Genomic DNA, 25,723 nt, shown 5'->3' on the forward strand with positions numbered 1-25,723 from the left:
ATTAAAATTATACATTTGAGTTTGAAATTAACTGAAACATGTCAGATTTCTCATCACAAAACAAGAGTGAGAGCAGAGTGAGATAAAGTGCCCTCTGATAAGTCTCCATGCCATGGCCACGAGCTGTGTTTGCAGACACTGGAAAGTTGTAAATTAAAAACAAAAATCTTCACCACAAACGACTAGTTTTACTTTAATTCCAAACCCAGACATCTCTGCTTGCTCTGCAGCAAATATGGAACAGGGTATCTTATGTTAAAACTATTTTAAAAGACAAATGACAGAGGAAAGTTGACAAACAACTGTACATGTAAGGGTGTACAAGTGAGGTTTTAAACGTCCCTAAACAAAACACGGGACTGCTCAACGCTCCACATGGTTTGATTATGACGCTAAACTCGTCTGACATCTGCTCGAGTTTTTTGTATGACTTTAATCAATTTATTTGTATGTATTTTATTTAGTTTTAGTTGTAGAGAAAACACAACTGTGCCAGTATTCTGCAGCACAGAGTACTAACCTAGTGGGTTGAGTCTACATCGTTCTCACATATCCTTTAAGTTTCACCCCCTCCTCCTCTTACAACATTCTCTACTCAGAGTTTAGTTCAGTCAGTGCATCTGAAACTCGAACCTCTACAGAATGGCAGAAGTAGCTCCAGCTCCCGCCGCCCCGGCTAAAGCCGCCAAGAAGAAGGCAGCACCTCGACCCAAGAAGACCGGTCCCAGCGTCGCCGAGTTGGTCGTCAAGGCCGTGTCCGCCTCCAAGGAACGGAAAGGTGTCTCCCTGGCTGCGGTCAAGAAAGCTCTGGCTGCCGGCGGCTACGATGTCGAGAAGAACAAGGCCCGCGTCAAGGTCGCCGTCAAGAGCCTGGTCGCTAAAGGCACTCTGGTTCAGACCAAAGGTGCCGGCGCGTCTGGCTCTTTCAAGATGAACAAGGAAGCACCGAAGGCAAAGAAACCCGTGAAGAAAGCAGTCAAAGCCAAGAAGCCTGCAGCCAAAAAACCCACCGCGGCAAAGAAGTCCCCGAAGAAGGCAGTAGCCAAGAAGCCCGCAGCCGCTAAAAAATCTCCCAAGAAGGCAAAGAAGCCTGCCGTCGCTGCAAAGAAACCAGCAGCCAAGAAGAGCCCGAAGAAGGTGACCAAGAGTCCCAAGAAGGTGACGAAGCCCGCTGCCGTCAAGAAAGCACCAGCAAAGAAGGTAGCGAAGCCCAAGGCGGCGAAACCCAAGAAGGCTGTCGCTAAGAAGAAGTAAACAACACAGTCTGTTAACCCCACAAAGGCTCTTTTAAGAGCCCCCCACAACTTCATTTAAAGAATGTTCCTTTATTTAATCTAGTTGTCATGTCAATGGATGATATGTTAAGGAAAAAAACTTTGCCAAAACAATTATTACGTACTGGGAAACATTATTCAACACCATGCAGCCGAAATCAATGATTCTGCATACGTCAAATGAAGTGAACAATATAGAAGAATACCTGTAATCTTTCCATTTTACAACGAAGACAACCTCTCAGGGCGGCATCAGCGTTCTATCACTGGGCGTGTTTATTAAATCACTTTAAACAGAAATCAGCCGTTGCTTAAACAAGTATCTCCGGTTAGTCTATTTAATTAGAGGTAATTCCATATTATATAGCCTACATTGAGCGCATGAATCCCAACAGCATAATCAAACCGTATCCAGAGCGCATAAAACCAAACATGATAATGAGGATTCGTGCAGCATAAAACGAGCAATTTGTGAACAACATAAGACAAATGCCTCGAGTCCTCATATTAAAAACAATGTATGCATTACTTGGGAGTAAGGAAGCACCACATGTGCATAATGTAAATGTATAATGTAATATAAATTTACATATAATGTAAATTAAATCAACGCAATGACTGACTGAGCAACTCGACTGTGTGAGAGCATGTCTACTTTGCAATCCCAAAGCCTGTGATTATCATTAGATTAGGCTAAGATTTTAAAACTAGGCATAGAGGAAAATTGCTTTAGATCACGAAAGTATTGCTTATATACATAGAAGTGACTCTTTATATAGAAATTGTGGGTGGCTCTTAAAAGAGCCTTTTGGGGGTTTGTAACTTGGAAACAGATTTATTTCTTGGCGGCTTTCTTAAGGCTCATACATAGTCTGGTTTTACGGTGGTGGGGTGACCACCAAACTACAACATGACGTCACGAGCCGCGGTGAAGAGCAAACCACCGCCACCGCTCCAGCTCTTCCCTCTGTTTTTACTCACCACCGCTCAACGTTATTTCAGCTCCGGTGGTCAGCTCACCACCGGAGCGGTGGTCACCTTACCACCGAAAATCCAGACTATGAATAGGCCTTCAGTCTTCTTGGGCAGCAGAACAGCCTGGATGTTGGGCAGCACACCGCCCTGAGCGATGGTCACTCCACCCAGCAGTTTGTTGAGCTCCTCGTCGTTGCGGACGGCCAGCTGGAGGTGACGGGGGATGATACGAGTCTTCTTGTTGTCACGGGCAGCGTTTCCAGCCAATTCCAAAATATCAGCGGTCAGATACTCGAGCACCGCAGCGAGGTACACTGGAGCTCCGGCGCCGACTCTCTGGCCATAGTTGCCTTTGCGCAGCAACCTGTGAACACGACCCACAGGGAACTGGAGCCCGGCACGGGATGAGCGGGTCTTAGCCTTCGCCCTGGCCTTTCCTCCGGTCTTGCTTTTTTTTTATTAAATTTCCACAAAGTTACAAGTCATCACATTTCATATATCAACGTTTGGAGATCCATACAGAAAATATGCTGCTTGTCATCATATAAATACATCACATCAAATACATACATCATAATACATAATAATACATACATCAAAAAGCACAGACACCTAGGCGCCAGAGAGCGCGAGCGAACAGCACCATACTTTGGTGCCATGTGTACTATATATTTTTTATTTTTCTGGAGCCCGGCACGGGATGAGCGGGTCTTAGCCTTCTGCCTGACCTTTCCTCCGGTCTTTCTTTTTTTTGAGTGGTGCAACCACTCCTACAACCAGCTTGCAATGTCCTCGCACGTGTCTGTGTGAGCATGAGTGCAATGTCCTCGCACCTGTTTGTGTGTCTGTGTGAGCATGAGTATGTGACTTAATAATAGCAGTAGGGGGCGCCAGAAACAGTGAGAGGGGTAGTGACTCTGAGAGAGAGTGAGAGAGAGAGAGAGAGAGGGGGGGGGGGGGGGGGGGGGGGGGAATTGCACCACTCAGTTCACACGTGTGTGATTTTTATTTATAAGTATTTTATTAAATTTCCACAAAATTACAAGTCATACAGAAAATATGCTGCTTGTCATCATATAAATACATAGCATCAAATACATACATCATAATACATAACCTCAAATACACACATCATAATACATAATACATACATAAAAAAGCACAGACACCTAGGCGCCAGAGAGCGCGAGCGAACAGCACCATGCTTTGGTGCCATGTGTACTATCCACAGCCCCCCCTAACGCCCAAATGCCTGCACCTGCATGTGCTGTTCTGAAGGTCTCGCCACCCGCCAACAAATAGCACCATGCTTTGGTGCCATGTGTGTCTATCCGCTGGCGTGCAACCAAAACCCCCAGAGCCACACACTCAGTATAAACATTTAAAAGTATAAAACATGTAGACGCAACCGGGAGTCACATCAGGATACTACTATTTGTCTGGGCTGTTCTAGAGTTACTACAGTGCCAAGGTGGGCTAGTTTAGGTGCGTGTGCAGTCTCTTCAGGTCCATTGTTTTTTTCCTTTTAAGTTCGGTTTTAATATGTTTAAAAACAGTGTTTGCGTCAATTACCACGTTGTCCATTGACATTTTGCACCCAGTCTTCCAAATCTTAAATCTTGCCTCTGCCGCTCATTTTGATGTACGTTTACTTCTGGAGTTGAATCACGAAGAAATGTGTTGGAGGAGAGGCGCGCGAGACCTTTTATATCTTCAACAACGCAGAGAATAGTAGGCATACTTTCTGTATGTGCGGGTGTGCGCCCCACCAATCATAGAAACGGATGAGAGCGCGGGCTGAGTGTGTAAGGGCTTCCAACCAATCAGTAGTACTAGCATGTACTGCTCCTCCCAAAGAAGAAGGTTCTCCTGACCAGAGACCGCTCAGAGCCAATGAGCTTAAAAGCAGCAGTTTGCACCCTTTTTACTACAACTCCTATCTTAACTTCGGAGAGAGAAAATGGCAGCAGGTACGGCAGCAAGGGCTGAATCCAGTTCTTGCGACCGACTGTCTGTTGCTGCCCCCTGCCGGCCGGTCTTTTATAGGTCGGCCGGTCGGTCCAATGCAATTTTAGCGACCGACGCATTTCACGTCGGCCGGCGGGTTTGATGGGTCGGTCGGTCGCTATGTGTGTCCGTCGCAAATTTTTCAGGTCGGTCGGTCGCTATGTGTGTCCGTCGCTAATTTTTCAGGTCGGTCGGCCGCTATGTGTGTCGGTCGCTAATCTTTCAGGTCGGTCGGTCGCTATGTGTGTCCGTCGCTCATTTTTCAGCTCGGTCGGCCGCTATGTGTGTCGGTCGCTAATTTTTCAGGTCGGCCGGTCGGTGATTTGGTCTGTCTTCATATAAAAAAGAATCTGCTCTCGTTGGACTTAACTTTATAAGTCCAATGGAACACTTCTTTGTAACGTATGGCTGCTGTAGTGTAGCGGTCTATTCTGTCGCCTCTCACTTTTTTTTGGCTGGGGACGCTGGTTCGAATCGCGCGGCACACAGCAATTATTATATTTTTAGAAATATGGAATGAATACATTATTTGATAGGCAGGCAGACAGGCAGTCTCTGTCTGCCTGTCTGCCTGCCTATCAAATAATGTATTCATTCCGGAGGGACCGGAAGTGCTTTTTTTTCCGGCTTGCACGTGCACAAGCGCACATGCACGCACGCGCAATATAATGCGCGTGCATGACACGCACTTGCTGGTGCGCGCTTAAATGCCGGGTGTATATAGTACCAGCTGTGCTTAATCATAATTACGTGCTCGGTTTGGAAAAGTTTGATGTAGTTTGTTGTAGGTAATAGTTTAATTGAAAGCTTATTAGTTGGTGGTATAAGTGTGCATATTTGAAGAAATGCAAATCTAACAATAATAAAATTATATGCAATAATAGGCTAGGCCTATATGGTCGAATATGACATAATGATATCAAGGCATTTAAGTAATGTAATAAGTTGCTATAACCCCGTACCCCTGTCCCACACACACCATGTCCAGACCATAGACCACAGACACAGGACCATATGCATTTAATTTACTATGAAAACCTGCATTTCCCGTCAGTCAGTCAGTAAGTGTGTCATGTCACGCCTTGTGTCATGCCTCACACCACCATATATGGCCGTTTCTATATATTATATAAGATCCCGACACTGACCTCATCAAACCCTGGATAGCCATACATGGAAAAGACTGGATCATCACCTAGATCTCCATATATGGAGCTGAGGCGGCCAGGAACTCTACATCTGACCTCATAATGTAATAATCAGCTCATAATGTAATTAAAAGACGAGCACATAACTTAATAGATTTTTCTATAATGTAATAATGTGTTACATTAAGAACCTCCACATAGGCGACTCATAGTGTAATAAAACTTCATAATGCAATAATGTCTTTATAATATATGAGCTGATTATTACATTATGAGTTTCTATTACATTTTAGTCATATTGACCATGATACTGACATGACACTGACCATGACACTGACATGACACTGACCATGACAATGACATGATACTGACATGACACTGACCATGACACTGACATGATACTGACCATGACACTGACATGACACAGCATATTTCTGCTGGGATGTGACTTTCTTTCTGGGACATACTGTATAGGCCTATCATCTTCAGAAATAATCAAATATAATTCAGAGTTAAATTAATAATTCAATTGAGTAATTCATGCTATTACATTCGATAATATTCAAGCAGGATAAACCATTTGTACTATAATCAATAAACCATAAAAAAAATAATAATAATAATAATAATAATAATAAATAAAATAATAAATAAATATAAATAATAATGTTTATATTAATATAAATAATAATAATAATCAAATAAAAAAAAGTTGTGAAAGTGATCTGTCGGAATGGTGGGACCTTTTCTGCCGCGGGTCCCTGTCGGAATGGTGGGACTTTTTTCTGTCGGAATGGTGGGATGTTTACAAATATGGAGCATACCACCATTCCGACAATTAGAAGTCAATGTCGGAGTGGCAGCATGTCGGAATGGAGACTATACAGTAGGGCTTATCACACCTGCTAAAAGCACTCATTTGGAAACTGATGCATGATGCTGACCATGATACTGATATAAGAATGTGTTGTTGCGACTGTAGGCCACTGTTTACTATGAAAACCTGACATGACATGACACACTTACTGACTGACGGGAAATGCTTCCCGTCAGTCAGTAAGTGTGTCATGTCACGCGTCCATATATGGTCACGCCTCATGACATCACGCCTCGTGACACGTCACGCCACCATATATGGCCGTCTCCATATATGATATAAGATCACGACACTGACCTCATCAAACCCTGGATAGCCATACATGGAAAAGACTGGATCATCACCTAGATCTCCATATATGGAGCTGAGCCAGCCAGCAACTCTACATCTGACCTCAAACCCTTATATCTCCATATATGGAGCTCACCTGTTCTGACATTCCATATGTTGATCCTTCCCCACCCGTCCTTCCTCTTCGATGTTTCCCTTTTGACTGATACCTGTCCATTCAAACTCTAGACGGGCCCGCCCCAAAGTTATTAGTGAAGTTCTCAGGCCCAAAAATGAAGGCCCGGCCCTACCTGGGCCCTCATCAAACCCTGTACACTCAAGACACTGCCCCCACTGCCCCTTAGATCTCCATATATGGAGCTGACCTGTTCTGACATTCCATATGTTGATCTGACCTCATCAAACCCTGTACACTCAAGACACGCTCCATGGCCAGTACATAATTAATTCCATATGTTGATCTGACCCCCCCATGCCAAAGCACCAGCGCTCGCCCAGCAGTCTGCCGTCACCCAGGCAGATGTGTGCACGTGACCTCACTTCTCGCCTTCAGGGCGTCTTACTGGTATAGTCTGATTGGCAAGATGGTCTACTGTTATTTATCTTTCTATTCCCACAATATAGTCTACAGAAAAATATGGCATATATTTTGGACGTCATTGATCATGACTAATACATTTTTAAGTTTGACAGCCCTAATACTATATATTATTATTAGTGTGGTTGCCCAAATATAATAATTCACATATATATATATATATATATATATATATATATATTAAGGTGGAGAAATCATCGCCTCTCAATTTTTTTTGGCTGGGGACGCTGGTTCGAATCGCGCGGCACACAACAATTATTATATTTAAAAAAATATGGAATGAATACATTATTTGATAGGCAGGCAGACAGGCAGGCAGTCTGCCTGTCTGCCTGCCTATCAAATAATGTAAAAAAAAAAAGTGAGAGGCGACAGAATAGACCGCTACACTACAGCAGCCATACGTTACAAAGAAGTGTTCCATTGGACTTATAAAGTTAAGTCCAACGAGAGCAGAAAAAAATTTATATGAAGACAGACCAAATTACCGACCGGCCGACCTGAAAAATTAGCGACCGACACACATAGCGGCCGACCGAGCTGAAAAATGAGCGACGGACACACATAGCGACCGACCGACCTGAAAGATTAGCGACCGACACACATAGCGGCCGACCGACCTGAAAAATTAGCGACGGACACACATAGCGACTGACCTGAAAAATTAGCGACCGACACACATAGCGGCCGACCGACCTGAAAAATTAGCGACGGACACACATAGCGACCGACCGACCCATCAAACCGGCCGGCCGACGTGAAATACGTCGGTCGCTAAAATTGCATTGGACCGACCGGCCGACCTATAAAAGACCGGCCGGCAGGGGGAAGCCACAGACCGTCGGTCGCAAGAAGTGGATTCAGCCCTCCCTCAGGTACGGACCGGTCGCCCCTTTTTTAACTCGCCCCCGCGAAAAGTGAAGGAGGGACGCCCCGGAATTTCGAAAAGTGAAGCACGGTCGCCCCAAAGCCATGGAGGGCTCGCCCTCAAAGTGTGGATATGTCGCCCCAAAGCGTGGATATCTCGCCCAGAAGTGTGGTAAATGGTGCATGTATAATAGCACCTTTATCCAAGGCGCTTTACATAGATTGTGCATTACATTCACACATTCATACACCGATTGCGGCGGAGGCCATGCAATTAAGGTACCAACCAGCACATCAGGAGCAATTTGGGGTTCAGTGTCTCGCCCAAGGACACTTCTACGTGACGTGTAGACAGGAGGAGCCGGGATTCGAATTGGCTAGACCTCACTCTCGCAACTAATTAACTAACCAACTAAGTAGTGTCACATTGCATTCCAGTGCCATCAATGCACATTTTTGTTGCACAATGCATCACAATCAACACTTCTGTGCAGCCAGCAATGCACCGACAAATATTGGACGTTTAACCACATGAATATGCTGTGACAATAAAATGTGAATTTGATGTTAATTATTTCATTAAGATCCCGAATTTAACCACTATAAATACAGTTTGATTTAATTTGAACTGTACATACATGCCTGTGTTATGTGCTATTTTGTAGAGTAGTAGAAATGCTTATTTATTTGCGCCATTATCATACACATACAGCAAAGTATTTTCTTTGTTCAGTCCATAGTATTTATTACTTAGCTATTATAGCAGCCCAAGTGCAGTACGCTATGACTTTAGCAAGAGTCCAATCGGACTCCAATCGGTGCCAGTGATGCATGGTACCTCCCCAAACAAGGAGGTCCCCATCTCAGAATCACTTTATTATTAGTAAAACATAGAGCCTATTTAAAAAAAACATATAAGCTAAAAACTAAAACAAAACATGGACAAACATTTAGTTCACAATCTTGCTGTGTTTGCACATTGTTGTATTTCTCCCGATTGGTATGGGAGTTTTTGGTTATTGGTCATAAGTTTCAAACTCACGTTGTGCGTGTGTAATCTGTGGGAAGTATGTGTTTCTAATTTCTTGGTATACATGGTACATTTTGCAGTGGGTGCATAGTCTGTCTTGAGTCTGTACCTAGTCAATGCTTTTGGGTATTTTACCGTGTTCAGGTATTCAGCAAATGTAGATTATCTTTTTAGTGATAGATATAGTTTTGGGTAATCTCTTTCCAGTATGCCAGGCTATTCAGCTATCCTGTGTGGTGTGAGTTTTAACTTTTAACCAGTACACTCTAGACCAGGGGTGCCCAAAAGGTAGAAGTAGATCGCAAAGGTTGTGCAGGTAGATCACATGACAAACACTACAGTGCTGTAGCCTACTCTGTCTACTCAAAAATTTCCTCACCAAAAATAGCAGATTTACAAGCTCATGTCCACTAATTTCCTTGTATAATCTGATTTTTGATTATTATTTTTTGCACAATTAGATAATTCTGATGATGTAAAGGTTGACGGGTTACTAGGTTACCGTGTTTTACATTTAGAACAAAACATTGAACCAGAACCACTGGCCAAAGGCAATAGCAAAAAGCCAGGGGATTTTTTTTATAAGAACATCAGCATAGATAGGGCAGCAGCAGAATTGTTTTAGCAACAAATCACTATGCAATAATTATATTTTAGCAAGGGACAATGTTGTGCTCTTATGCCTGTAATATAAAAGGCAAACTGATTATCATTCCAGTGACAATTACGTAATTTCTAAATAAAGTAAATGTAACCTGGCAAATAGGGCACAGGACACAGACATATATTGGGGTTCTTTATTTCCCAAGAAGTTGGTGTTGGTTTATCTTATTGGTGTAAAGAATGCCACAGTTTGGCAAATATGGCATGCAAGCCTGTAAACATAAAATAAATCTAAACAAAATACGGTAGTGGCACTATCTAGAATAAAACAACTAGGAAATATACCACAATTAAATGAGATATTCCATTTCAATGAAACAAATAAAATGACATTAATTGTGAGTTAAACCTAAAACTCACCACAAACAGTGTATGAGGAATGGCCACTGGTCTCCCATGGAAGCTTCACCCTTTTCCACTGAGAAACACATTACATTCCCAACATTATAGTAACCTCTATAAAGAGATCAACCTTACAATTTACTTAATGTAGAATTAGAAATACAAAGAAGCAGTACTTACAGTACAAAGACACAAAAACTCATATCAAGCAAGTTGATATAATAGCTAGTTCAGCTTTCACCTCTTGTTTACAATCTGCAACCATCAACAACATGTATTCTTAATCATCTGGAAATACACTCATACTATACTGCATCAAGAATGTGTTTACATTTGTATCTGAAAATATACAATGCAAGTATTGCATTTTTACCATCAAGATCTTCTCAAAGAATCCCCACAAATACAGGTTGCTCAAGACGTTTTTCAGTGTAACCCTTGGCCCCCAGAACATGGCACTCTTAAAGTGACAGTGTCACCTGGTGGATTTACATAGAACTACAGGCATATATGCCACTGGGCTACATAAAGATAGGATACTCTTATAAAAAGAATGTGGTTGGCTCTTAAAAGAGCCTTTTGTGGGTTTAAATATGATGCAGTTTACTTCTTTTTGGGAGCGGCCTTCTTTGCTGCCTTGGGTTTGGCAACCTTCTTGGCTGGAGCTTTCTTGGCTGCTGCGGGCTTCTTAGCCACTTTTTTGGGGCTCTTGGTAGCCTTCTTGGGGCTTTTGGCCACTACTTTCTTGGCGGCAGGCTTCTTGGCTTTCTTGGGCGATTTCTTTGCGGCTGCGGGCTTCTTTGCTACCACCTTCTTGGGCTTCTTAGCCGCTGCGGGTTTCTTGGCTGCAGCAGGCTTCTTTGCCTTGACTGCTTTCTTAGCAGCGGGTTTCTTTACCTTCACCGCTTCTGCCTTGTTCATCTTGAAAGAGCCAGACGCACCGGTACCTTTGAGCTGGATCAGGGTGCCTTTAGCGACCAGGCTCTTGACAGCGATCTTAACGCGGGCCTTGTTCTTCTCCACATCGTAGCCGCCGGCAGCCAGAGCCTTCTTGACCGCAGCGAGAGATACACCGCTCCGCTCCTTGGAGGCGGACACGGCCTTGACGACCAGCTCAGCGACGCTGGGGCCGGTCTTCTTGGGTCGGGCTGCTGCCTTCTTCTTGGCGGCCTTGGCCGGTGACGGTGCTGGTGCGACTTCTGCCATTATTGTCTCGGATAGTAGGTTGCTCTTCCTTCTCTCAAGTAAACTCTCACAGACTGATGCTGACAGCTCTGAAGGGGCTGGACTTAAACACCACATGAGAACCCTTTAGAGTCAACACTCTCAACACTTCTCTCTTGTGCCACTTGTGTTTTCTCCTCGATTAAAACAAGTTATAACAAACTACTGTGTATATTATTTAATGCGACAAAGAGCTGACCAGTTAACACGTGTGCCTTTCTGTCACGAATATATCTAAGATGAAAGCAGTTCACTCCTTTTTAGTAATAACCTCAAAACATCACCTGTCTATAGTCAAATCACAGTGTTGCCTCTGTCATTTTTATTCTAAAATATTGTAAACTATGTTGCATTAACAACAATACTCACAATCAATTAAGTAGACATTCTTGGCGACACGATATCATAAACTATACTTTTGTTTTGCCTTCAGTTTTGCTATAAATATAATGTTTTCTGACAACAGTAAACACACTCCAGTTCAAGGAAGCAAGGAAGCAGCTGTTGGAAAACATGGCAAATTTTGGACAAAAAAATATTTTTTAATTGTTTAAATCTTAATCAACTGTATCTGTATATTTAGTGGAGCTTATAGTAGAGTTTATTTATTTTGGTCATTATAACAAATCAATACAGTGCCTGCTTTTTTTTTTGCAACAGAAACAGACCAAAAAGGTGTAGGCTGAAGCCTTAAGGCCTATTCATAGTCTGGATTTTCGGTGGTGAGGTGACCACCGCTCCGGTGGTGAGCTGACCACCGGAGCTGAAATAACGTTGAGCGGTGGTGTGTAAAAACAGAGAGAAGGGCTGGAGCGGTGGCGGTGGTTTGCTCTTCACCGCGGCTCGTGACGTCATGTTGTAGTTCGGTGGTCACCTAACCACCGAAAATCCAGACTATGTATGAGCCTTTAGCTTATAGTGCCTAGCCTTCTATCAAATAAATGGCTTTCATAGGTGAAATAATACAACAAAGCAAACGAAGGGGAAAACAAAAACAAAAAAAACAAACATAACAAAACAAAAACAAAGACAGACAGGACAATACAGTTAACAGGAACAAGACAAAACGAGAAAACAAAACATCACATCAATGTTCTATATGTATCTACTATTTTTGATCTATACATTTTTTTATTGTACTACAGTTTTTTTGGTTCGTCATCCAATCCATTCCACAGCTTGACCCCTCTGACCGATATGCACCTCTCTTTGATGTTTATTCTAGCATTTGTTTGTTTGAATATGGAAGTGCCTCTTAGGTTGTAGCAGCTCTCTCTAGGCCAGAACAGCTCTTGGATACAGCTCGGGAGCAGGTGATTGTGTGCCTTATACATTGTTATTGCAGTATTTAGATCTACTTATTTGATTATGGAGACACAATGTACCCAACACACTTCTCAGGTAGGCCTGCGAGGCCTATACATGGTGAAATGTGTCATGCTGCAAAACATCATGTTATGATTAACTCATCTTTGCACTCTGTATGAAATACAAATATATAGGCATATTTTGTTTCTTCCCTACTGTCATTTCCCAAAGAAGCACATGGAATCGTCTTGTTGAAATAAAATGGCGTTGCCTTTCATAATAGCATGCCCTCCTCATTGTGTTATTTAGATAAAAAAGATAGTAATGAAAATTGAAAAATGAAAAAACACTGGGACAAAAAAATAGACGTATAGTATAGAGGATATGCACGTACTGAGTGGCAAAAAAACTACTTTCTGGCCGTGACAACCCATGCATCCAAACAGAAAAGTCATATCTGATTGCATTAAACAACATTTTAACAATGTTAAACTCACTTTGTATATTGCTTTTCCACAGTAACAGTAACACTGAGGATATGACTGTGACAATACATTAAACACATACCAATTAAAATAAATTTGGACCCCCAAATACTAGAAATGTGCTCAACCCCCACCTCCACTTTGAGAAGCCAACACTGAACATGTAGATTAGATTTACACCAACACTATACACTTGTACAGAAGAGTCTCATTCCAGGACTATGAATAGCTGCTGGTTTTGGTATCGTGTTGAGTTCAATACTAGAAAATTCGCAATTTAAAAAAATTGAGTGTGGTTGCCGCAGTGGCTTACATATGCCCCTCCCACTAATGTTGACAGCCAATTACAATGTTGCGTCACCCCTGTGATCATGCGTAAGTGATTCGGAGGGGATTTAACCCCCGAAATTCATGTTTTTGCGACAAACGGTTACATTTCTCGCATTTGCGGCGCCCCCTATGGATGAAAATTGAATTGCTTTTAGAACTTGGTTGATGGAACCACCCCGGACATCTGATTCAAATTTGGGATGGATTGGACATTCCGTTCGTGATTTGCGGCATTTTTTGTAAAATGGGCCCCTCCCACTAACTTCGGACGACGATTGCGGCCGAACGATACGCACTATCGATGTTCCGCCATTCGAGTTTTCATCGGAAAGGTCCAGAGATCACGTGTACAGATTTTTGTGAGATTTGGAGAAAAAACATTTTGCGAAAAGCAAAAAGTGTGTTTTGGACAAAAACAGAGTTATAAGCCAAAACGTAAAGTTATAGTGCCACCATGTAACCGATAAAATTATAAACTTATAGGTTAAATAATTTTAGTGATAAGTATGAATTTTTCCTCCAAGTTTTGTAACTATAGTGATTACAGTCTCCGAGGAAAAAATACTTGAGTGTGAATTTTTGCATTTTCCCATTCATGTCAATGGGAAATTTTAATTCACTAATAAATTCATATCAATTAAACTATACAACATTTCTCTTAGCAAATCACAAGCACACGATTCCCGATTTTTCCGGTCAATTTGACATATGGCTCAAGTGCGTGACTGTGGGACTAGTAGTGCGGCAAACTTTGTCTTACTCCAGGTAAATAATAATAATACGGAAAGTGTTAGTTACTAGAGTCTGGTTGCCCTGTGGGCAACCACACTAACAATGAAACAATTGCCTCCCCTCCCCCACAGGGTGGAGCTGAATGTCTGCATGTTGATCACATTTAGTCCTGGGTTTATTTCAGTTAGAGAAGATGCATATTTGGGGTTTTTTTCTGATTAAACACCAGACTACGTCCATAAATTAAATACTCTGAGAAGAAAAGTGTAAACAGCATTAGCTATCGTAGCCGATAAAACTCTTACGAAATATATTTCAGTAGTTTTTGGCTTATTGTCACGTTAGTTGAAAGTGCATGACGCCAGTCTAGGTTATAATATATCAAAGGAACAATTTATCTTCAAAGTAAACATTTGGTGGCTCTTAAAAGAGCCGTTTCGGGGTTGTGACAGCAACAGATTAGTCTAAGCACGTTCTCCGCGGATACGACGGGCCAGCTGGATGTCTTTGGGCATGATGGTCACCCTCTTGGCGTGTATGGCGCACAGGTTGGTGTCTTCAAACAGACCAACCAGATAAGCCTCAGCAGACTCCTGGAGAGCCATGACGGCGGAGCTCTGGAAGCGCAAGTCGGTCTTGAAGTCCTGTGCTATCTCCCTCACCAGGCGCTGGAACGGCAGCTTGCGGATCAGCAGCTCGGTAGATTTCTGGTAACGACGGATCTCCCTCAGAGCCACTGTACCGGGACGGTAACGGTGAGGCTTCTTCACTCCACCGGTTGCCGGCGCGCTCTTACGAGCTGCCTTGGTGGCGAGCTGTTTCCTGGGCGCTTTGCCGCCAGTGGACTTACGAGCTGTCTGCTTAGTTCTTGCCATTGTATGTTGTTTTCTTCTAAAGAAGTTGAGAATAGAATGCTTGCGCACTGAAAACTGCTGCTTTTATTAGTGCCTCAGAGACGCCGTCATCCTCTGATTGGTCAGTGGTAAGGAACCGCCTTGTTTGGGGAGGTACCATGTAATACTGGCACCGATTGGAGGAGAACTCTTACCAATGTCATAGCCTACTGGACCTGGGCTCCTGCCTCCTGTAATAGCAATACATACTATGGGATACTAGTTTCGCTTTTTATATATACTTTATTGAAAATTATTCAGGGTTTACAGTTTATGCAAAATTACAAATACACATAAGTTACAAAAAAAATATATAAATCAAAGTATTTCAATACAAAAGTTATTTTTTTTTCTTCTTTTTACAATGTTAGTAGGTGCCATGGTGTCAGTTTCTTTTTTCGTGTGTCAAGAGTTCTTTGTCTTTTTAGTTCAGTTTGGATTTGTTTGAAGACCACCTCTCCCGAGATGGTCTCCTGGTGAATTACCATGGCACACCTGGTTTTCCACAGTTTGTTTACAACAGTGCAAATTACATACCAGTAAAAATCTTGTTCCACAGCAGACATTCTTTCCTCGAACACCCCATACATGGCAGCATTATAGTTGATCTTAAGTTTAAAACCAATTTGTGGCATTTTCCCCCATACAAAGCTAGACCTTTGGCAGTCCACTAGCAGGTGCTCAACTGTCTCGTCTGCACCACAATTTAAAATTGGGCATTTAATGGTTCTAACGAAGCAGCTCCATTTAACAACTGCTCGTACTGCTAGTCTTCTCACGGAGACCAGCCACATGACGTCTCTGTTCTTTTCAGAGATATTTTTACTACTAGAATTTTTAATACACACCCGCTTTTGATTTTCATCCAGATATTTGTAGGGAAACTAGTAGGGATACTAGTTTCCAGGGCAAACTGATAATGCATTGCTGTAGTCATTAAGTCATATATTGTATGACATGGGCCAAAGTAAAACAAAAAATAATAAATAACCCAAGCATGTTCTGGTGTATAAGAAGGCTTCTCTTGAACTAGTTAACTGTGACTCATCTAATTCATCACAACATATGAATGTGGTTCAACTTCCAATGAGGATAATTAACTGCCAAGAAGTGTGGATTTTGGACTAGAACTAAAACGTGCGTTTAACTTGAATATAGGCACTGTAGCGTTTGAGGCCAGATCAACATATGGAATGCTGGAACAGGTCAGCTCCATATATGGAGATCTAAGGGGGGCAGTGTCTGAGTGTACAGGGTTTGAGGTAGGGACAGGCCTTAATTTTGGGGCCTGTTGAGAACTCTGCAATAATAACTTTGGGGCAGGAAGTCTAGAGTTTGAATGGACAGGTCAATCAAAAGGGAGATCACCATAGGCGGCGGGTGCATAAGGCTAGGGAAGGCTTAGCCTTCCCAAAAATTATGCTGGGTATTTTTTTTATATATATAATATATGTGCGCAGCATTATAGAAGGTGTCAGAACTCAGCAGCGCCAGTGCCCGCACGGTTCACAGTTCACACCACTGCAGCAACACTGGCACGTTCAGTGGAGTGACTGCTGTCTCTGTGCCGTCTGTGGAGAGCCATGAGCCGCGACTCCCGGAGGGGCAGCAACACGCCAACACCGCCGGGTAATCTACACTGTCACTGACTGACTGACTCGAGACTTGAGAAAAAGACGTCCAAAAGTCGTTGTCTGTGTATAGGCTAATTCATTGGTAAAAGTATGCTAAATAACTCATTTTTAGACCATCTGGGAAATAAATAAATAAATAAATCCGCGGCGGCGGCCTCGCTCCGCTCGGCCGCGAGAATCCCCCCCCAACGCAATTCTATAGCCTACCCAAAGGTAAAACGCACCCGCCGCCTATGGAGATCACATCAAGGAAGGATGGGTGGGGAAGGATCAACATATGGAATGTAAGAACAGGTCAGTCGGTTTGAAGTCAGATCTCAGTTCATTTCAATTTTATTAAAGTGTCAATTCACAACAAGTTGTCTCAAGACACTTTGCAAACCAACAAAGATCCACCCAGTGCAAGCAATATTGTGACAATGGTAATGAAAAACTCGCCTTTAGGAAGAAACGTCAGGCAGAACCCGACTCTAGTCTTCTCCATGTATGGCTATCCAGGGTTTGATGAGGTCAGTGCTGTGTCGACCATATATTGTGGCATGACGTGCCATGAGGCATACGGGACTGATGGCCATATATGGAGGCGTGGCTGACGGAAGGACATGTTTCATAGTAGCAATACTAAAAAAAAAAACTCTTAAGTACTGAACCCTCGTCTGGTTTGACAGACAGGTAGTGTGTGACGGCTGGGTGTTGTGTGACAATCCGGTTGAAGTATACCTTGGTAGTTGGTACGGCGGCGGCGGCGACGGGCCCGGGAGAACAATAATGCGACACGAGACAGTATCACGCTAAAGGTTCACAAAGTTTACTACACACATACAGGAAATATATAGAGCTGGATCCTAATGACGTGACCACATCACCACTCGAGACATAACAACCATTAACTGCAGCAAGCTGACCTTGCTGTCTGAGATGCTAATGTAGCTAAATGTATGCTACAGTTCAGGCAGTACACAATAGCACATTAGCAAGTACACTGTGCTCTCACGTACAAGTCATAGAGTTATATAAGGTACAAGTATACACAGCCATGCGATCAGATTACAACAGTATTTCAGAGTGGGCTGCTTAGCTTGGTTGCCGTCTCTGTTCAATACAATACATGAGTTCAGTTGTCCTGTTCTTAATTTTACAGTAGCTTGTAAATACAATCATTTTTTTTTAATCAAAATTACCATTAAATGCTCTTTAACATGTGAGTCCATATGAGTTCTAATTTACAGCATTGCCTCCTGGTGGAGAAAGGTGAGAAGGAAAAGCATCACATTGTTTCACAGAGAAGTAGTGGGTGCACTCTGTGCTGCCTAGTAACACAAATGATCTGTTTGCAAGCCCACACAGCTGTTTACTTTTCAATGCAATCATCTAAACTCGCACAACTTCTGGGAACTCAGATTAGGCCAAATGTAACAGTGACCTTCTAATCAAGAAGGCCTTTCAATATAAGGGTCCAAAAGTCTTTAAAAAATAAAGCCTTTCTAGTTTCTAAACATTATAACGGTATACAATATAAAATGCATTATAAAATAACACGACACTAACTGTAGACAATGTGAAGGATATTGATTGCCTACAAATATGTACGATCACATCATACTGTGTATAAGTATGCTTATAAAACAGTCAGTATCATACTGACTTCAGAGTTCAACATACTGTCGACACTGTTGAAGAAATGTGTGGTCAGGAACCTCCTTCTTTGGAGGAGGAGAGCGTTTAGAATGAGAGAATCAAGAACCGATCACGCCACTAGCAGTGATTGGTTAGGAGCTCATACACGCTCAGCCGGCAGCCCGCGCTCTCACCGTGTCTATGATTGATGGGGCGCACATAGACAGTAGCAGTAGAATGTGTGTTGTTGTCGAAGATATAAAAGGTCTCGCGCGCCTCTCCTCTAGCTAGCACATTAATTTTCTTCTTATCCCTAAAATAAAACTACATCAAAATGAGTGGCCGAGGAAAAACCGGTGTTTTAGAAAAATATGGGTTTCCAGAAGTATTTATTAAAATGGTTAAAATGTTGTATGCAAAATCTCAGGTGGCGGTCAAAGTAAATGGAAGGACGTCTAATTATATTGACATAAAGAAAGGGGTGAAACAGGGCTGTCCGCTGAGCGCAGCGCTCTACGTTCTTGCCATCAGCCCTTTATTAAATAAAATAAAAAATGATAACCGAATACAAGGAGTTCGGATTAATAGAACGGCAGCCAAGGTGTCCGCATACGCGGACGATGTAACTGCCTTTATAAAATCGCAGAGAGAACTTGATTTCGTTAGAGAACACTTTCACCTCTATGAGCAGGTCGCGGGGGCCAAGCTAAACGAGACCAAAACGGAGTGTATTTGGATAGGAGAGGAGGATCGGAGGCCGGCCCTGCTCATGGAGGTGAAAGAGGAAATGAAAATACTTGGCATTTTCTTTGCTAATAGGGACTGTGCTAAAGATAATTGGGACAGAAAAGAAACTGAAATACATGCCGAAGTTGAAAAATGGAAAGTTAGGGACACAACTTATAAATCGAGAATAGGGATTGTAAAAACATTTATTTTATCAAAGTTATTGTTCCTGGCCACCATTTTTCCGCCACCTGAGAAGTGCATAACAAGAATTAATAGGATGTGTGTACGTTTGATTTGGGGAAACAACCGGGAGGTTACCAAAAGGATTTTTATGTTTAAAAGTGTCAAAGAGGGAGGCCTTGGTGCAATGGACGTCGGCAGCAAAATAATGATTGCTTTCTGTAAAAATGTGGCTAGGGGCATTCTGTGTGGAGCAGCTTGGGTAGGAGACCTCAAAACATGGAGAAAACAGAGGGGCAGGGGCAGACTGTCACTGCCATACTATAAATTGGCATATGGGGATTTCACCACAAAACATAGCAATTTAAATATTAACTGGGGAACCCAATCAAATAAAATAATATATAATTTAATAAGTAATAAGATATATGGAGGGATGGTATGTTTTAAACACTGCTCCCTTGAAGAAAGTAAAAACCTAGTAAATAATTTTAACAGCGGCCTCGTCACTGGAAACATGCAGGACGTTATGTGGCTAACTGCCCACGGTAGACTCCCAACTAGAGCAGTGGTTAAATGGAGTTGTTTTGTGACCACAACCGAATGCCCCATGCCAGACTGTGAAGAGCTAGAGACCATATGGCACTTGCTCATAGACTGCAATAGGTCAAAAGCAATCTGGAGCAAGATGCACGATATAGGTTTGAGGGTGCCATGCCACAGAGACATTTTGTACGGTATTTTTAACTGCGGAAAAGAAAATTATGATATATTTTGGGTTTGTATTTGTGTGACCATTTTTAAGATTTGGAAGACTCGGTGCAAAATGTCAATGGACAACGTGGTAATTGACGCAAACACTGTTTTTAAACAAATTAAAACCGAACTTAAAAGGAAAAAAACAATAGACCTGAAGAGACTGCACACGCACCTAAACTGGCCCACCTTGGCACTGTAGTAATTCTAGAACAGCCCAGACAAATAGTAATATCCTGATGTGACTCCCGGTTGCGTCTACATGTTTTATACTTTTAAATGTTCATGTTGAGTGTGTGGCTCTGGGGGTCTTGTCGCATGCCAGCGGATAGACACACATGGCACCAAAGCATGGTGCTATTTGTTGGCGGGTGGCGAGACCCTCAGAACAGCACATGCAGGTGCAGGCATTTGGGCGTTAGGGGGTGCTGCGGATAGTACACATGGCATCAAAGCATGGTGCTGTTCGCTCGCGCTCCCTGGCGCCTAGGTGTCTGTGGTTTTTTATGTAAGTATTATGTATTATGATGTATGTATTTGAGGTTATGTATTATGATGTATGTTTTTGATGCTATGTATTTATATGATGACAAGCAGCATATTTTCAGTATGACTTGTAATTTTGTGGAAATTTAATAAAATACTTATAAAAAATAAAAAAAACCGGAGGAAAGGCTAGGGCGAAGGCTAAGACCCGCTCATCCCGTGCAGGGCTCCAGTTCCCCGTGGGTCGTGTGCACAGACTGCTGCGTAAAGGCAACTATGCTCAAAGAGTCGGCGCCGGAGCTCCAGTGTACCTCGCTGCGGTGCTCGAGTATCTGACCGCTGAGATCCTTGAGTTGGCTGGAAACGCTGCCCGTGACAACAAGAAGACTCGTATCATCCCCCGTCACCTCCAGCTGGCCGTCCGCAACGACGAGGAGCTCAACAAACTGCTGGGTGGAGTGACCATCGCTCAGGGCGGTGTGCTGCCCAACATCCAGGCTGTTCTGCTGCCCAAGAAGACCGAGAAAGCCGCCAAGAAATAAACCTGCTTCATTTCGACTGAACAAACTCCCCCAAAGGCTCTTTTAAGAGCCACCCACTGTTTCTATAATTATGAGAGTAATTTCCAATATCCCCGTCAAAGTAAGCGCACTTTATAAGGGTATCGCTATTACGCTTTCTAGTTCATAAGACATACAGTGGGTTATTAATGTATTTGTTCAGTTGTAATGTAATTACAAGTAGGCCTAATTAATGAAATTACCCTATATTGCTACAATGATAGGTGTATTTACAACTTGGAACATACAGCACCTTAACTCGCGTTGATGATAACATTGGCTTTTAATACGCATTGAAGCGAATGCAATAGAACTTTATATGAATCTATTCTACAGGTTCACAAGCTCCTCTAAACAGAGGTATTGTCCCGCTAAAATACAGACAAGGGGGATATATGATAATACATTTAAAATTAATCTATATTTTAATAGTTCTATTCCACGCTCCAAACTAAATCCAGTTATAATCTTATATAATCTAGTCAGTGTATGTGTTTACAGTATTTGTGACAGTTTTAAAATAGAACAGATGCAGACTGTTTGTAACCTCGATGTTATCTTTATCTGGTGTAATGTCAAGCCTTGGATACTCTTTGTACTGTGATATTTTGTAAAATCAATACAATCAATACAATTATTTGAACCATAGCTGTGATGAGTGCAGTCTCTGACTTCAGACCTAAACGTATGCGTGCAAGTATGTGAGATTAATTGGGTTGTCGGTACTATAGTTGGTGTGATTTTGAACTAAACTGCAGGGAATGCACAAGGCCTTATGCAAAAAGGAAATCAACTCTGTAGAGAAAACGTGGGCGGCTCTTAAAAGAGCCTTTGGGTTTTTGGTAGATCAAGTCAGCATTATTAACCTCCGAATCCGTACAGAGTGCGTCCCTGTCTCTTCAGAGCATAGACAACATCCATGGCGGTCACGGTCTTTCTCTTGGCGTGCTCAGTGTAGGTGACGGCGTCACGGATCACGTTCTCCAGGAACACCTTGAGGACACCGCGGGTCTCCTCGTAGATCAGACCGGAGATACGCTTCACTCCGCCACGGCGAGCCAGACGGCGGATAGCGGGCTTGGTGATTCCCTGGATGTTATCACGAAGGACCTTGCGATGACGCTTGGCACCTCCTTTTCCAAGACCTTTTCCTCCCTTCCCTCTTCCTGACATTTTGAGTTTAACTGTAGTTGCAGTTAGAAAACTGAGTGATTTGAGAACTCAGAGCCGTGCCTTTTTATGTGTGTTCTGAGGACGTAAGGGAGGACAGGCACGCACAGCGAGAGCTGCGTGGACGTTGCCAATGTGCACCCTCCCCCCACCCACACATACTCCTCCCCGTGTTCACATCAGTGACATCACCCATTTGTTTTTACAGTAATTGCTATTCAACTGTATAATCATATAATTGCTGTTGTTTTGTCAATATTTTTGACACTCCAATATTGCTTTCCCTGTTTTTATTGGCATTATTCTGCTTCTTTTTAACTCCCTAATAAAGTTGATTTTACATGTTGCTTCTTCTTGCACCTCATGTGTAAAGTGTATTTGGGTACTCATTACTCAGAAAAGCGCTACATACGTTTGAGATATCATTATTAAATATTAAATAATATCATTATTATCATGCAAGAGCCGGATAAAATAATTTATATGTAAACATTTGTAAAAACCCTTGGAAGGCATGAATAATAACATTCCGTGACTTCATGGCTTATTTTCCTATGCTTTAGGCCTACTCTCGATAATGTAGGCCTTTATGATTTGGAACTAATCAATTGTCCACTATTCAATGGTGATTTGAACCAAACTGATTCATGGTTTAGCAATATTAGGTGTGAAGAGAAATGCCGGATAAGAACTGGCCTTTAATGTCATTGTTTTGTTTAGCTTTTTTTGAATTGCTGTGTCCCATGTGGGATGGGTCAATTGGTATGGACACGAAAATAAAATATTAATTAATTCATTCATTCACACGGGTATAAACTGCCTGGTGCTCACATGAACAATATGAAGATAGGATACTCTTATAAAATAATGTGGTTGGCTCTTAAAAGAGCCTTTTGTGGGTATAAAATGGAGCAGACAGTTTACTTCTTTTTGGGCGCTGCCTTCTTTGTTGCTTTGGGTTTGGCAACCTTCTTGGCTGGAGCCTTCTTAGCCACTTTCTTGGGGCTCTTGGTGGCCTTCTTCGGGCTTTTAGCTACTACTTTCTTAGCAGCAGGCTTCTTGGCTTTCTTGGGTGATTTCTTGGCGGCTACAGGCTTCTTTGCTGCCACCTTCTTGGGTGATTTCTTGGCCGCTGCGGGTTTCCTGGCTGCAGCGGGCTTCTTTGCTTTGACTGCTTTCTTAGCAGCAGGTTTCTTTACCTTCACCGCTTCTGCCTTGTTCATCTTGAAAGAGCCAGACGCACCGGTACCTTTGAGCTGGACCAGGGTGCCTTTGGTGACCAGGCTCTTGACGGCGGTCTTTACGCGGACCTTGTTCTTCTCCACATCGTAGCCACCGGCAGCCAGAGCCTTCTTGACCGCAGCGAGAGAGACACCGCTCCGCTCCTTGGAGGCGGACACGGCCTCGACGACCAGCTCAGCGACGCTGGGGCCGGTCTTCTTGGGTCGGGGTGCTGCCTTCTTCTTGGCGGCCTTGGCCGGAGCTGGTGCTGGAGCGACTTCTGCCATTATTCTCTCGGATAGTAGATTGCTGTTCCTGCTCGAAAGTAAACCCTCACAGTGTGACGCTGAACGCTCTGAAGGGGCTGGACTTAAACACAACATGAGAACCATGTAGACTCAACACACACAGCAGCTCTACTGTATTATCTTAATGTGACACTTTTGTGTTTTCTCCTCGATTAAAACATCATATAACTATCTACTGGGTATATTATGTAATGCAACAAAGAGCTGACCGGTTAACACACATGCTCCTTTTTTACATTAATACAACTGAGATTAAAACGGCACTCTAGTTTTTAAGTGATATGATAAAAACACCAGCCTTCCACAGTCCGACACCAGCGTTTACTAGATCATTTGTCTTCTAAAACATTTAAAACTACGATAAATGAACAATGATACTCAAACTCGTCTTAGCAGACATGCATGGCAACGCAATAACATAAACTATACTTTTGTTTTGTCTTCCGTTTTCCTACAAACAGAAGGTTTTCTGACACAAGTAAACACACTCCAGTTGAGAACAGCATGTAGATACCAACTTCCAATGACAGAGGTTGTAACTCAATTTGTGGTCAAAAACATATTGCTATCAAAATACAGAAAACGACACGTGTTTTCATCTTCAATCAACTGCATGTAATTGTGCATGTATAGGCTATATGTGTTTGGTTATGGCACACATACACTTTCACTGATATGCCTACACTCCTTCCATGCATACTAACAATAATGTGATGATGTAGGCAAACAAATGTGACTTTGGAACATGATGTTGTATTTTGGCATGAATTACTTAACTTAAACTGGTGTGTACAGTAGACTATACTTTTGTAGGAAGTGGAGGGCAGCTGATGCAGTCCAACAAGCAGAAACTCGACTGAAGCACAATGCTATGCTTGGAACAGTGGCCCAAGGCAGAGCCGGACTTGGGAGCCTAACAGCAACCCGATACGACTCTGCCAGCGGGAAGGAGAGGCAGAGGTTGGTGCAGGAGGAAGTGCGAGCTTCAGTCGAGGAAGAGCGAACCAGCAGAGCAGTGGCCATGCGGCAGCAAGGCGCCTGGATGAAGTGGGAGCAGACGATGGAGCGGCGTGTCACCTGGAAGGATATCTGGTCATGGAATCCCCAAAGGATCAAGTTCTTGATTCAGGGGGTCTATGACGTCCTTCCAAGCCCATCTAACCTGTGCATATGGGGCAAAATAGAAACACCTGCCTGCCCCCTGTGTTCCAAAATAGGGACACTGGAACACATCCTGATCAGCTGCTCCAAGGCACTGGGTGAGGGCCGGTATCGATGGAGGCATGACCAGGTCCTCAAAACCATCGCTGAAGCAATCAGCAAGGGGATCAAGGGCAGCCGATACACCCAAGCCACAGCTAAGGCCATTACATTTGTCAAGGAAGGAAAAAGGCCAGAAAGAACATCAAAGAACTGCTCTGCTGGTTTGCTCTCCACGGCCCGAGACTGGGTGATGGCAGTTGACGTTTTCATCACAAATTCCATCACACATCACATCATCTTGGTCTCAGAGGCCACAAAACAACTCTGCTTGCTGGAGCTGACGGTTCCCTGGGAGGAGAGAATGGAGGAGGCGCAAGAAAGAAAGAGGGAGAAGTACCAGGAGCTGGTGGAGGATTGTCGGAGGAATGGGTGGAGGACCAGGTGTATGCCAGTAGAGGTGGGCAGTCGTGGATTTGCCAGCCACTCTCTGAGCAAAGCCTACGGTTCACTGCATGGGCATAACGGGTGCCAACCGAAGAAGAGCCATAGACAACAACGTGGAGGCTGCAGAAAAAGCTTCCAGGTGGCTCTGGTTGAAGAGGGGAGAGAAGTGGGCGAGGTAGCATGCCACTTGGACACAGGCCGGGCCTGATCAGCCTTGGTCAGGTCGCCTGGAGGAGGGTGTCTGTTGAAAGACCCGAAACACCCTATGATCCCAGGTTTACAACACTGATGATGTGTCCAAGTCTGTGCATCAGTAGATGTATTGTTAACTTGTATTAATACAAAAGTATTTGTTGTAGTGTCACATTATT

General features: G+C 43.1%; 7 protein-coding genes across 7 annotated transcripts; 2 read left to right on the top strand and 5 right to left on the bottom strand.

The window, feature by feature from the left end:
- Positions 1-642: 642 nt before the first annotated feature.
- Positions 643-1,254, top strand: LOC310869390 (histone H1-like; the record flags this gene model as incomplete). Its single annotated transcript, XM_083780112.1, has 1 exon — positions 643-1,254. The coding sequence occupies one exon, from the start codon at positions 643-645 to the stop codon at positions 1,252-1,254; it is 612 nt and encodes a 203-aa protein (XP_083636238.1).
- A 1,031-nt stretch (positions 1,255-2,285) lies between these two features.
- LOC310868567 (histone H2A-like) lies at positions 2,286-2,908 on the bottom strand (the record flags this gene model as incomplete). The annotated part of the gene is made up of 2 exons (XM_083779023.1): positions 2,286-2,697; positions 2,862-2,908. 2 exons carry the CDS (start codon positions 2,906-2,908, stop codon positions 2,286-2,288), a joined length of 459 nt encoding a protein of 152 aa, XP_083635149.1.
- Positions 2,909-10,675: 7,767 nt separating this feature from the next.
- Positions 10,676-11,278, bottom strand: LOC310869391 (histone H1-like; the record flags this gene model as incomplete). The annotated part of the gene is made up of 1 exon (XM_083780113.1): positions 10,676-11,278. One exon carries the CDS (start codon positions 11,276-11,278, stop codon positions 10,676-10,678), a length of 603 nt encoding a protein of 200 aa, XP_083636239.1.
- Positions 11,279-14,615: 3,337 nt separating this feature from the next.
- On the bottom strand, positions 14,616-15,026 carry LOC310869395 (histone H3.2; the record flags this gene model as incomplete). The annotated part of the gene is made up of 1 exon (XM_083780117.1): positions 14,616-15,026. The coding sequence occupies one exon, from the start codon at positions 15,024-15,026 to the stop codon at positions 14,616-14,618; it is 411 nt and encodes a 136-aa protein (XP_083636243.1).
- A 3,603-nt stretch (positions 15,027-18,629) lies between these two features.
- LOC310869403 (histone H2A-like) lies at positions 18,630-20,988 on the top strand (the record flags this gene model as incomplete). The annotated part of the gene is made up of 2 exons (XM_083780125.1): positions 18,630-18,651; positions 20,630-20,988. The coding sequence occupies 2 exons, from the start codon at positions 18,630-18,632 to the stop codon at positions 20,986-20,988; spliced, it is 381 nt and encodes a 126-aa protein (XP_083636251.1).
- Positions 20,989-21,809: 821 nt separating this feature from the next.
- LOC310869405 (histone H4) lies at positions 21,810-22,179 on the bottom strand (the record flags this gene model as incomplete). Its single annotated transcript, XM_083780127.1, has 1 exon — positions 21,810-22,179. The coding sequence occupies one exon, from the start codon at positions 22,177-22,179 to the stop codon at positions 21,868-21,870; it is 312 nt and encodes a 103-aa protein (XP_083636253.1). The 3' UTR covers positions 21,810-21,867.
- A 917-nt stretch (positions 22,180-23,096) lies between these two features.
- Positions 23,097-23,684, bottom strand: LOC310869392 (histone H1-like; the record flags this gene model as incomplete). The annotated part of the gene is made up of 1 exon (XM_083780114.1): positions 23,097-23,684. The coding sequence occupies one exon, from the start codon at positions 23,682-23,684 to the stop codon at positions 23,097-23,099; it is 588 nt and encodes a 195-aa protein (XP_083636240.1).
- Positions 23,685-25,723: the final 2,039 nt, after the last annotated feature.

Source organism: Protomyctophum parallelum, assembly GCF_964188405.1.
Source record: "Protomyctophum parallelum genome assembly, chromosome: 13".
Classification (NCBI taxonomy): Eukaryota; Metazoa; Chordata; class Actinopteri; order Myctophiformes; family Myctophidae; genus Protomyctophum; species Protomyctophum parallelum.